Source organism: Aplysia californica, unplaced genomic scaffold (genome assembly GCF_000002075.1).
Source record: "Aplysia californica isolate F4 #8 unplaced genomic scaffold, AplCal3.0 scaffold00114, whole genome shotgun sequence".
NCBI lineage: Eukaryota > Metazoa > Mollusca > Gastropoda > Aplysiida > Aplysiidae > Aplysia > Aplysia californica.
In genome coordinates this window covers 1386813-1398651 of record NW_004797384.1, presented here as the reverse complement: position 1 = coordinate 1398651, position 11839 = coordinate 1386813, and the positions used below count along the sequence as shown (strand labels likewise).

The following is an 11839-nucleotide window of genomic DNA, read 5'->3' as shown; positions in this document are numbered from 1 at the left end:
GGGGTGGAGGGAGAAGAGAAGGGTGGGGGAGTCTGATAGATAGACAACGAGACGGATAGTTGAATGATTTTAAGTCTCTAGACCTGAAGACGAGATGTCTATACAAAAGGCCGAAGACGCGCATATGGCTGTAACACTAATTGCAATCTTTCCCAAAAAAGGAACTAAGCACTCCATAAATTTTTAATATGGAGCCGGAAAAGGCCACGCTAGTATACACTTTCTAAGAATATGGCCAAAAAGTATTTAGACCAATAGATATTTTTCAAATTGCGACAGATTTGAAAACGAAAACAGCTCTCCAAACCCCAACCAAGATTTTATTAGAATAAATATGTGCCTCAAAAGGATTTAGATCTAATACCTAACAAATTGTCACGTATTTTGTAAAGAAATTATCTCCATTTCCTGCTTCTCATCCCCTCCCACCCTCACCCCACCCCCTTCAATAGCTTGCTCGACCAATACTATTATGTACCTGAACATTGTTTGCTTTAGGTTTGGAGGCATCCCTTTGACACTCCCAATAAACGTGAACAGTCTAAACTTACGTAACAGAATGCAGAAGACGTTGGTATTTTAGTTTTCATGATTAGGTTGGGTTTGTTTGTTGTTGTTTTTTTGCTTGTTTTTTTTTTGGGGGGGGGGGTGTCTTTCGAAAAAGTAAATGATAGCAATTTTCATCAAGCTGTTCAACTCTTCTAAGCCAAGAAACAAACACTTGCAGCATAGAGAAACATGGGTTTAATTTTTTCTTTTTAATCAGTGTACGAACATTAGGTACATTTTCTTACTCCTTTCAAAATTAAAAATTTTAATTTAAATAAAACAGACCAAAATAATATTTTCTTAGTATTTGCAACCGTTATTGATACTTTAAAAAAACAACAACTAAGGGCTTGGTACATACCTAGCCCTAGAAATACTACGTTTAATTGCTACATTTATTCAAAACCCTTTCTACTATTAAGCTCAACACGGAAGAATGCAGATTCTATTTCGTTATGGATATTGGATAAATATTATGATGTCCCTAATTACATCTTTATCCACACTTCTCAAATCACTTGCTCCCGACGAGTACCTCGCTTTTTGGGTCTTGGGTTGCCTGCTGTTTTGCAGACGTGTTTTGTTATATTTCTCTACTGTAACATTACAAAATTATATATGCTCAGAAAAATCTACCTAAATTTGAGTAAATTGACGGTAAACTCAAAACGGCCAAAATGTCAGATAGAACTTTATAATTCGAAGGTTGCGTATAATTATAATCTAACTGAGCGACAAAGAAAGGTTCCCCTTTTCATTATTTCAAGCTCTGTGGATACCCTTAACAGCGTAGGTTTCAGAAAAAATTATTCGTCTGCGTCTCTGAGGAATATCAACCGAGATAGCAATTTCTGAAAGACGAAAGGTAATTATTGGGATATATTCGAGTGGAATGGACTCGGTGCCCTCTTAAAATCTCCGCTTCCAATCCCTTAGGTACACAGACGGTTTTTTATTTCCAGAAAACAAAAGAAAACCACCTAAAAAATAAATATTAACTGAACCTAGAAGAAAAACAAGAACAACAAAACTCCTCAAAACAAAAACAAAGAAAAAAAACGAACTTGGGGAGCAAGCCTCTAATCTCGAGAGTGGACTTCAATTGAATCGGGCCAATTTTCAGCAGCATTCACGGCTTAGTGTACACAGACTGTGGGTCCGAGGAGAAACAATCGCGCTAATTTTCTTTGCCTATTCTGAATTGTGGGCCGTACGTAGAGCTAACCCCGACTTGAGAGTACAGTCAAAAGATTAAAGTAACCAGAGTAAAATCGAATGCGCTTTTTATAGATTACAAGTAACTAACGTCTCTTTATATGTGTTTCTTTTTATGGTAATCTCACTTTTCTTATTGTAAATGTTTTTACACTTTCATCAACACAATTTAGATAATTAGTAGGAGGTAAGATTCTGACCCTGCCTGTTAGGATCATTCCGGCCTGAGAGGGATACAGCATCCTAGCAGAAAGACAGAGACACTTGATAAAAAGTTCTCTCTACTCGGGAATCGAACTTTGGTCTGTTGCATGCGACAGCAAAGCACATTTACACCAAAGACACAAATGAATGCTGCAAGTAGGAATAAAGGGCTGTGTCTGGAAGAGATGCTTAGCCGGGCACAGCAAAAGAATTTTAACAATTGGGCTATCTTGAAAGAATCGAAGGTTACATTGATACTATACGACAATACATTAATTGCCCTAGAAAAAGACAAAATGATACATTTTGATATTTTTCTAACACGCCCCCCCCCCCTCAACCCCCAAACAGTTTAGTTTTAGTAAAGAGTTTTACGGTACTTGCAACACAATAAGGTCATATAAGTGCCGAAGATTAGAGGTGTTACAAGAGAGTAACAACAAACGTAAAAAAGAAGGAGGAGAGATAAGGACGGTAGCTGTTTAAGCATTATACAAAAAAAAACCTCCCTAAACCAGTGTTTCCCATTTCGAACTGCCACAGGAACTCTTCAGCAAAACTTTGAGCCATAAAACTACTGGCACCCATCGGTTGGATTTGTGTATTTTCATCCCGGTGAAAATGGAATTAAAGTGAAATCCTTTTTTTTTTTTGGGGGGGGGAGGGGTGTTATACTGTTATCCTACTAATATTTACTAGACTATCAAGCATGTGACCGCGGTTCGAATACCCGAAAAAGAGGAGATGGAAGGTCTGAGTTCGTTTAAAAAGTTGTCTTGCTACTTGATTGGGTCTCACCGCAGATGGGTGTCGAATTCGGAGAGCCCTCCTCTGAGTCCAGCCTACTGCGTTTAAAGTAGCGCCAAATCAATACCATACCCCACGATGAACAAGAAACTAGCAAGAAAAAGTCCCAGCAATATTTTTCATCAACTTGGCGCTCTGTTGACTTTTCGCTTGAGTCCTGAAATGAGAGTTTGATGTCCTGAATCGGGGTTATTATTTTCGGTAACACCGCAGCTTACTGCAGTAGTTAATCAAAATCAGCTCTGGTAGGTGGTTTTGTGCCAATGAAAGCTGCAAACTCATGCGTTTCGATTTTAGGGTTATATTTTTTTGTTGCTTTTTTTGTTTTATTTCTTTGGTTGTTGTTTTTTTTCAACATTATTAATTCCACTGACATTTTCTTAGTGCAAATTTTAATATTTATGTCCTCAAGAACTAAAGCACAGCTTTGCGCTGAAGGTCAATCGGATTACAGCATAATCTGCTGTTAGATTATCTCGGCTATTTGTTTTCGTATTTTGCCCATACGTCTTTGCTCCCTCATACTGGAGGGTTTTTAAAAAACAGTGCATCCAGTTGTGTAAATGTTCTGGAGGAACCCAAACCCCGCACATGTTTGCCACTCAACTGCCGTTCTCTCTGAACGTATTCAGGCCACTTTTTCCGCCTTATTTATCGATACGTCGACACCACACCAAGGCAGAAAAGTGTGCCTTATTTTTAAACAATGAGGTGGAATCTTAGTTTCACTTTTAGTAAGAGCCTGTGCAACACAATAAAGTTATACATGTGCCGACGATTTGGATGGTTACAAGAGAGAAACAAACAGAAAGCGGAGGAGAAATGAGGACGATGGATGTTTGATAATATGACAGAAGGAGCAAATCATACCAGAACACTCGCCAACTTTCCGAGAGGTAGAATTAATAAGTCAGTATCGTTTAAAATTGGATATACTGTCTTTTAAGATAAAACTACAGCATACTACTAGGTGGCTGCCTCTAACAGCTGTTGGGGAACACACAGAAGTACAGTGGCTTACTTTAAATATACCCACAAACGCCTTAGCATCCCTCCCCACCGGACGTCCTCACCCTCTCTTCCCCACACACTCTCTCCAAATCTGCACACAGTAAAGTCACACTTCAGGATATTCAAGAATGTCAGGGCATAGTGGAATCAGGCGATCGTCATCTTTTGGGGGAATGCGGAGTTACTGGTATAATCATAAAACCAGATCATTTGCCATGCTTTTCATTAAAGAATACCCATCTAGATCTATCCTAGCTATTCGTCTTCTTCGCATTCGTTAAATTTGACGAGCGCCCAATTTCACCACAACGCCGTACATAAAAATGTCTTACCTCACTCTCTTCCAGACAGCGTCTAAGTGTAGTCTCATGTACCACAGAGCGTCTAAAGCACCATGCACACACTAGGGAGACTTTCACTCTTCGCGCGTCTGGAAGCGTGACGTTACTTGATGGGGAAATAAGACAAACGGGTGAAAATTGCGTCATTTGCATACTCGCAGCCTTTTAACAGGTTGAAGTTTTCCTAATTTGTATGGGGCCTAAGGGAAGAAGAAAGAACGACAGAAAACAGAGTTGACAGAAGATGGAATTCAGTTGTTCCTTTGTCGTTGTAATTATCTATATTGTAGCATTTCTGGATCAGATCAATGTTCTCAAGATTGTTTTCACGACTGGTCTACAAACTTAAAACAACTAAACTCCTGCTACAATATTTAATAGTAAATTTATACAAAGAATACTTCGTAATCAATAAATGATGTAATTTGTTTGCTCAGCTTCTTATTAAAAAACAAAACGAAATGAAAACAAAACAAAACGAATAATGCATTGTACTTTTAAAAGCGACTTTAGAACTTTCTTCGAAGGCTTGCTTCCCCGTCTCTATTGTCCTAATGAACAAACAGCTCCTGCCTCTTAGAGGCTTTTATTCGAATGTCCTATTTTATCAGCTTGCGTTGTTGCAACAACTTTCTAACGCCAATAAAAGGCCTTCTGACACAGAACAAGTGAGTCTCACTGACTCTCATTTTAGAAGCTTTCAGTTTGTGCTCCATACACGCAAAACTGGAATAGACTCTAAGTAACGATTAAGGAAGCAAAAGTCACTAGAATAAAATAAGTCATAGTAAACGTGTTTTTTGTATGAGTTATAGTGTGTGTATGTGTGTTTTGTTTCAATGTACACTTAAGATTGCAAGCCAGTGAACGACATCCCAACGCTCACATGTTTACGTGTCTGAGTGTGTGTATGTGTGCATGTGTGTGTGTGTGTGTGTGTATGTGTGCGGGGGTTTGTGTGTGTGTGTGTGTGTGTGTCTGTGTGTTTGTGTGTATGAAAGAAAGAGACAATAAGAGATAGAAAGTGAGAGAAAAAAAGAGAGAGATTTAGAGAGAGAGATAGAAAGTTAGAGAGAGAGAGAGAGAGAGAGAGAGAGAACGAGAGAGATACTTGGAGAGAGAAAGAGAGAGAGAAAGAAAGAGAGAGAGGAGGGGGGAGGGGGGGAGTGTGTGTGTGTGTGTGTGTGTGTGTGTGTGTGTGTGTGTGTGTGTGTGAGTGTGTGTGTGTGTGTGTGAGAGAGAGAGAGAGGAGAGAGAGAGAGAGATGAGCAATTTGGCAGATGTGGAAAGGAGTAGGGGGAGGCGGGAAATAAAGGTTGTGTGTGCGTATGTCTGTTCCGATGTGATTGTTTTATTGGTTGCTAGAGGATCGCATTCCCGTCCCGGCATATTATATAAAAAGCGCTAGTCCCCGAGGTTAAACGCTATGGTAATGCCTTTCGCCGGGAGATTCCAAGAAGAAACCCGAAGAAATCTTGATTGAATTGGGCCTTTATTATTAAGTTTAGCGGGCAGGATATCAGTCCCAAGACACGCCCTTTGCCGCTTTATAGGCACAAATCTCAAGGGGCAAAACGTGCGGTTTCTCTATCTATCTATCTATCTACTTATCTATCTATCTATCTCTATGTATCAGGTTTCTTTCTTTCCTATCTATCTGTCTACCTACGGCTCGAATACAGTGAAATCGGATTTTGCCGAATTAGGTTATTTTTGACTGACGTACGCAAGGCCGAAGAGATGTAAAGAGAATTGTAAATGCCTTTTGGCTAACAGCGTGCTCTCTGTTTGGTCTCTTTTCGGATTTATAGTTAATTAAACAATTTTGACTGTACGATTTGTTTCGTCACAGTTTTTTTCTAATTCTAAAATTTACTACTGCATTAACATTTCATTCGGCTTTCGGCTCTCGGCTTTTACCATGAGCTAAAACACCCTGCTTTATATTGTTTTAATAACAGTTTTACAGCACGTGAAATACAACAAGGCAATAATATCATAAGTGCCGAAGAATACAGGGGTGCAAGAAAATAGCAAACATTAAAAAAACGCATTTGGAGAGATGCGGATGATACGTATTTGATAGGAATGAGGTAAAGGAGCAAACCACAGTAGATCACCCACCGACCACCAACAAGCAAAATGATACAATAAACCAAATGTATTGCAACAGAAAAGGCGCTATAAATAAATGAAACGTGATGCCTACAGTAATTTTTGTATGAAATGGCTTTATTGATAGCAAAACGAGCAAGAGACAGATGGAGGGAAAGGGGGGGGGGAGAGAGAGAGAGAGAGAGAGAGAGAGAGAGAGAGAGAGAGAGAGAAAGAGAGAGAGAGAGAGAGAGAGAGAGAGAGAAAGAGAGAGAGAGAGAGAGAGAGAGAGAGAGAGAGAGAGAGAGAGAGAGAGAGAGAGAGAGAGAGAGAGCTATTCCGAAGTGAAATAGTCCATCGCAAAGGACCTTATCCACGAACCAAGGAAATTCTTCAAACGACCTCCCACGTTCACAAATAAGGTATTCCCATATGAACGTTTAGTTTTTAAAAAATTATTTTATAAACAATACAAGGCGGACTATTTACAAACCTTGATCTTTTCAGCTTGCGGAATTGAATGAATCCTACTTGCACTGCTCTCAGGTATCGAATAACCCCCCCCCCCCAACTGCTTATTAATTTGCAGTTTTTCGCCCACCCTCCTCTCCTTATTCCATATCCCCAGTTCATTATTATCCAGCTTGCCACGACCGGCGATCATGTGAAACATTATAATATCTGGAATCTAGATATCTGAATTAAACCTTTTTTTTGTTCTTGTTGTAAATGACAATTAATTACCCTCAGTGTTTGTAGCGGTACTGGGTTGACTACCTCAATTTTTTGTGCATTTTAAAAAACATTGTACATTGGTTTATATTTTTTAATGAAACTGGTTTGCTATAAAACACTAGATTTTAAATGGGAAAAGTTGTCACAGTAGCTTGCTAAAACCAGTAAAATTTCATGATCTCCTGTTCCTTTATTCACGGAAGGAGAAATAAAACTAGTACTGGGGTATGAGGTTGAATGGGCCACCCCCTCCTCTTTCTTCCCCCCCCCCCCCCCCAACCGCTCGCCCCTGTTTTATAATTTTTTACCTCTTGTCCAACCCCACCCCCTCTTTATTCAATACCTTAGAGTAAATTAGGCATTCGACTCGTTCACATTTTTGTATCAGTTTGTCAAATCGAAATGTCGAATCTACCCGTGGCTGACCCCCAAAATGGCGGCACCGAGGAAGAGCGACGTCGATGTCATCACTTACAGTATCGAACAGTACTAGACAATGTAGGATTTCAATTTTGGATAGCAAGAGATTTTTTAAACCACCACGAAGTTTAGGGTTCGGTGTATTTTTTTCTATTTGTGTGATTTGGGTTTTTTTTGGTTTGGGGGGGGGGGGGGGGTTGTATGCAGTTACAAACACATTTATTAAATCTCCACGAAAAAAAACCAGTTATAATAATTGGCATGACACGGTGGAATCAGGTGCACGTCAACTTTTGAGGCTTATGGAATCATTTGTATTATAAATATTAAATCTTGTTTATATATACCCATATATCCTGAAAAGAAGTCGAACTATTTGCGATTGAAGGAGGTGCCGTCACCGGGTTTCATAGATAAGCTTACTGAGAAAATGGCTGTCAAGGCTTCGTGATTTATATAGTTCGAGAGTCCTATGAAACTTCGTTTCCATGGTAACAGGAATATGATTTTATCCTTTTAAGTAACGCCCATTCTGAGAAGATGTCGTTAGTAGAATATTACCTTTTTTCCCTTGAAGCCTTAATATTAATAAAGATGTTCCCCACAGGGTGCGGACCCCCCCACATATTTTGCAAATAGATGAACTGGCACGCAAATAGATGGACTGGCGTGCAAATAGACATGCTGCTGATTAGACTTCTAAACGGACTAGGTCTCAGGCGGCCGGAGAAAAAAAGAATTGGTCTTTTTTAAGGACAAGCGGGCTAACCTAGATTTCGGGGTTTCCAGAAATCGTGACCAGAAGTGGGTATTGGACCTTTAGAAGAAGTTAAGTTTCATGTATGTGTATATTTATTTGGTTATAGAGAAAACGCCGTGTATTTTAAAGAAGCTTAACAAGGGTAAAAAATACTTCCCTTTTTTTATTTTCTCAAAATAGCACATTTCGGGACCTCCTCCTCCTTCTTGTACTTAAAAGCAATCAACTGTTTATAACATACTGATATGTCCCGACACAGTGGAAAAAGGTGCACGACAAAGTTTGCATAAATAGTGGTGTTGGTATAACCTTAATGCCTATTGTTTTGCAATGACATTACTGAAAAAAAAACCCCACTCAACCATTTGTCTATCTTGTATAATTTAAGAAACATTTTAATTAATGAACAGTACTTTTGCCTTTTTGTATGAGCACTTTTTTTTAATTGTCGGAAAGAATGTTGCTGTCAAAAAGTGCGCACATGATGAATTTGTACGGTGTTAGTATGAATGCGTTTTTAATCTCCTATGTACGCATTGGGCCCATGCTGTGGGGAAAGGCGGGATATAATTAATGCTCTTATTATTATTATTGTACAGAAGTTGATACATTTGCAGTTGAAGGAAGTCAGGGTCGCCAGTATTCAGAGTAAATTTAGCTAGAAAAAAGGCTGCCAAAGTATGGTAGCTTCCAAAGCTTTTGCGTCCTATGAAAGGGGAAGTAACATGTTTAGTGACATTTGACCAAACGTTTTCAATAAAAATCCATACATAAGTGCGTTTTTAAGTTGAAATAAAATAGTTGAACCCAAAACATTTTTTTAAAAATCAAAAGTTCTAAAAATATTAACAAAAATAATTTTTTTGGCAAACAGGTGGAATAAATGTCGACTTTTACAATGTGTGCATCTTGACGAGAGTCGGGTTTCACTATAATGTTACCCAAAAAAAAGTAACCCGAAGGACAAACAAAAAATCAGCATGTTTCCCAAATCTTAAACTTAAAAAAAGATCGGCAACAACATTAATGCTAGTACTAACGAATATTCAAATTAGTATTGATTCAAGCTACGTTGTATTCAAACATTATATTATCTGAGATCATAGATGTATGTCTGAGATTCAAAATATTATGCATGCTGGTTAGAAATGTGTTGCAACATTATCGTTGATCTATTTCTGACGAGACATAATATTACTATGCGTCAGCTATGTTCTTCAAAAAGTTACCAAGGTTAGCTCGCACCTTTAGCAGACATTTTAAAGCTTGTTGTTGCTACTATAAACACAATAGTATTAATTTTTATTGGAAGATTTGCAGATTCAGGGTGATTTTATTTTTCATCCAGTCGATGGAAACACTTAGCCAACAAAATATAGTATCGTGCAAACCAAACCGTGGCTTCCTGATTGCCAATTTGTTTTTACAATATTTTAGCAGAGTTAATGTAGCACAAAACCGTAATGTTTTAACCATCGTGAAACAACCCTGTTAATTAACTCTTATAATTAAATTTGATTGAAAAAAGAACACATTATTAATTGACCTCCTTTATAGAACTTTAAAAAAGCAGTTCAATGTGTTGATAACTCAAAAAGTGTTTTCTGGTAGAAGTGTAATGGTCTTGCAAGCGCTTTACGTTTATTTAGATTGTACCGTCTATATCTCCAATATAAACTCTTCAGTTGTAAAATTCCCTAAACAGCATAAGTCCATGAACGTTCTGATGAGCTACGCCTTCCAATTAATTGTATTCAAACAATACATCAAACTCTGCCTTGGGGGCTCTCATGGCTTAGAGGTTAAGGCCTTCGTATCTCCTTCAATAGGTCCCGTGTTCGAATCCAGATAGCAATGAAAAGTATTCTCTAAGTTGTCTCTTTTCATCTCCTTTCCTGCTCTCAAGCAATGCTCTGTTGTCTGCTTTTGTTTCCACTTTCTTCCCCCACCCTTCACCTCCTTTACTCCCTCATGTGGGCTCCTTTCTACAGTTACTCCTTGACTCCTCCTTACTTCTGTTTTTCAGTCCCATCCCTGATCTTCTGGAAGGAAAGATCTACACCTCTATCCTTCTCGGACAAGGACGAAATATTTCGAAGGTCCCGTGCGCAAGCTGCACACGTTAAAGATCCCTTGGTGGTCTAAAAATCGATAAGAGTAGGTTTAGCCACCACCCAGGTAAAATTCAACATTTACTTTCAACTGAAATTTGGTGTGTCCCGCACGTTCATACGACCTTATGTAGTTGTGATTGTGGTAAAACACTGACAAAAAATCCCCCATAAATACACTGCTTTCAAAATCCTGACAGGTGAACAATAATTGTAATTATAATATTCAAATGTGTCCACATTTTGAAACATCGCCTAATGACCTTTAATGCGGTCGACATTTACTTTGTCTTTTCTTTATTTTATCCGTCTTCTGGTAACCGAGGGGTGTAGAGGGGAAAACTAATAACTACCTGTCAGCAGCGAGTCGAGTGGCCAGGAGGAAGGTCAAGTCGTGAGCTCTGAGCATGTCCTTTAGACAGCCAATCCATGTCATATCTTGGTCTCCTCAGGATTCTTCAGCCAGAGAGGTTTGTACTGTATGCTGGTTGTGTCTGAAAACATCCTTGAGCGCTGGCAGGATCGGTCTCCCCCCCCCCCTCCCCCTTTGTCTGTTGTAGTTATTATTATGGCGGAGCACTCAAACGTTCCTACCCTGGTTCTGCTACCTCGTTCCTAATCTTGTCTCTTATGGTTCAGTGTATTTAAGGCTAATTTCAGGTATCATTTCGCAAGAAGTCTTTTTCCTCCCGTGTGGATTTGTTAAGGACCACGTTCGGCAGTGGCAAGTTAATTTCGTATAAATATTGCGGAGATGAGTTTTTCAGTCCAAGCCCATTGAGATGTTGGTGAGCGGCTCAAATTGTTTAGTGACTGCGTATACATTTTAGCACGGGCAAAGCGTATCGATTTCTATGTCCAGTTTGTCATTTTCTGTGAAAATGTTGTGTATGTATTTGGATTTACTGACCTTCACTTGCAATATTTTAATTTTGAGCTCCAGATTGTTGGGTTTCCTGTTGATACTCAGACCCTCAGTCTTACTAAAGTTGAGTCGGTAGCCTAGTGGTTAAGACCCACAATGGAGAGGCTGCAGATTTGAGGATTCCTTGAGAAAGGCACTTTATATAAATTTCTTATTTGGCTCGGTCCTTTGGGAGATGGGCTTTAAACTTGGAGGTCCCGCCTCTTGAATAACCTAATGCTGTTTTTGGGGCCGTTCAGCCTATGTCATTTTACCAGTTTAGTCTTGTTGTTGTTTATCTTTATATTATCTCACCCTGTGGATCAAGCGGTGGGTTGGCTTGATGGCCTGTATGCTCTTGTAGTCCAACAATTAATTCCTCTGTTTAACGCCACCGTACCGTCAGCAAGCAGCAACTCATCGAGTGGTCCAGTTTCTGGAGTTGGCTACTTTTCTTATCCGATCCTTTATTTTAGGTATGTGTTTTACGTCGTCTTCAACTGCATGATCCGGTCAAGATAAATGAAAAAAACTGTGGAGGGGACAGATTTCAGCACTTCCTGACCTCTGGATGTTTCCAGGAACCCGTCAGCTGTGCCACTAGTGGTGCAAATTGGGCTCCTACGGTTGCTGTAAATGGTCCGCAGTTGTCCAAGACCTGCCCTCCGATATCATAATTGCTCCAGGA

General features: G+C 39.3%; 1 protein-coding gene across 1 annotated transcript in view; it reads right to left on the bottom strand.

The window, feature by feature from the left end:
• LOC101849122 overlaps nt 1-11839 on the bottom strand; it is a 145993-nt gene that overhangs the window by 117940 nt on the left and 16214 nt on the right. The window contains exon 2 of the mRNA XM_005095837.2: nt 4119-4233. Within this exon, the coding sequence (XP_005095894.2) occupies nt 4119-4156 (38 nt within the window). The 5' untranslated portion in view covers nt 4157-4233. The remainder of the gene's footprint in view (nt 1-4118; nt 4234-11839) is intronic.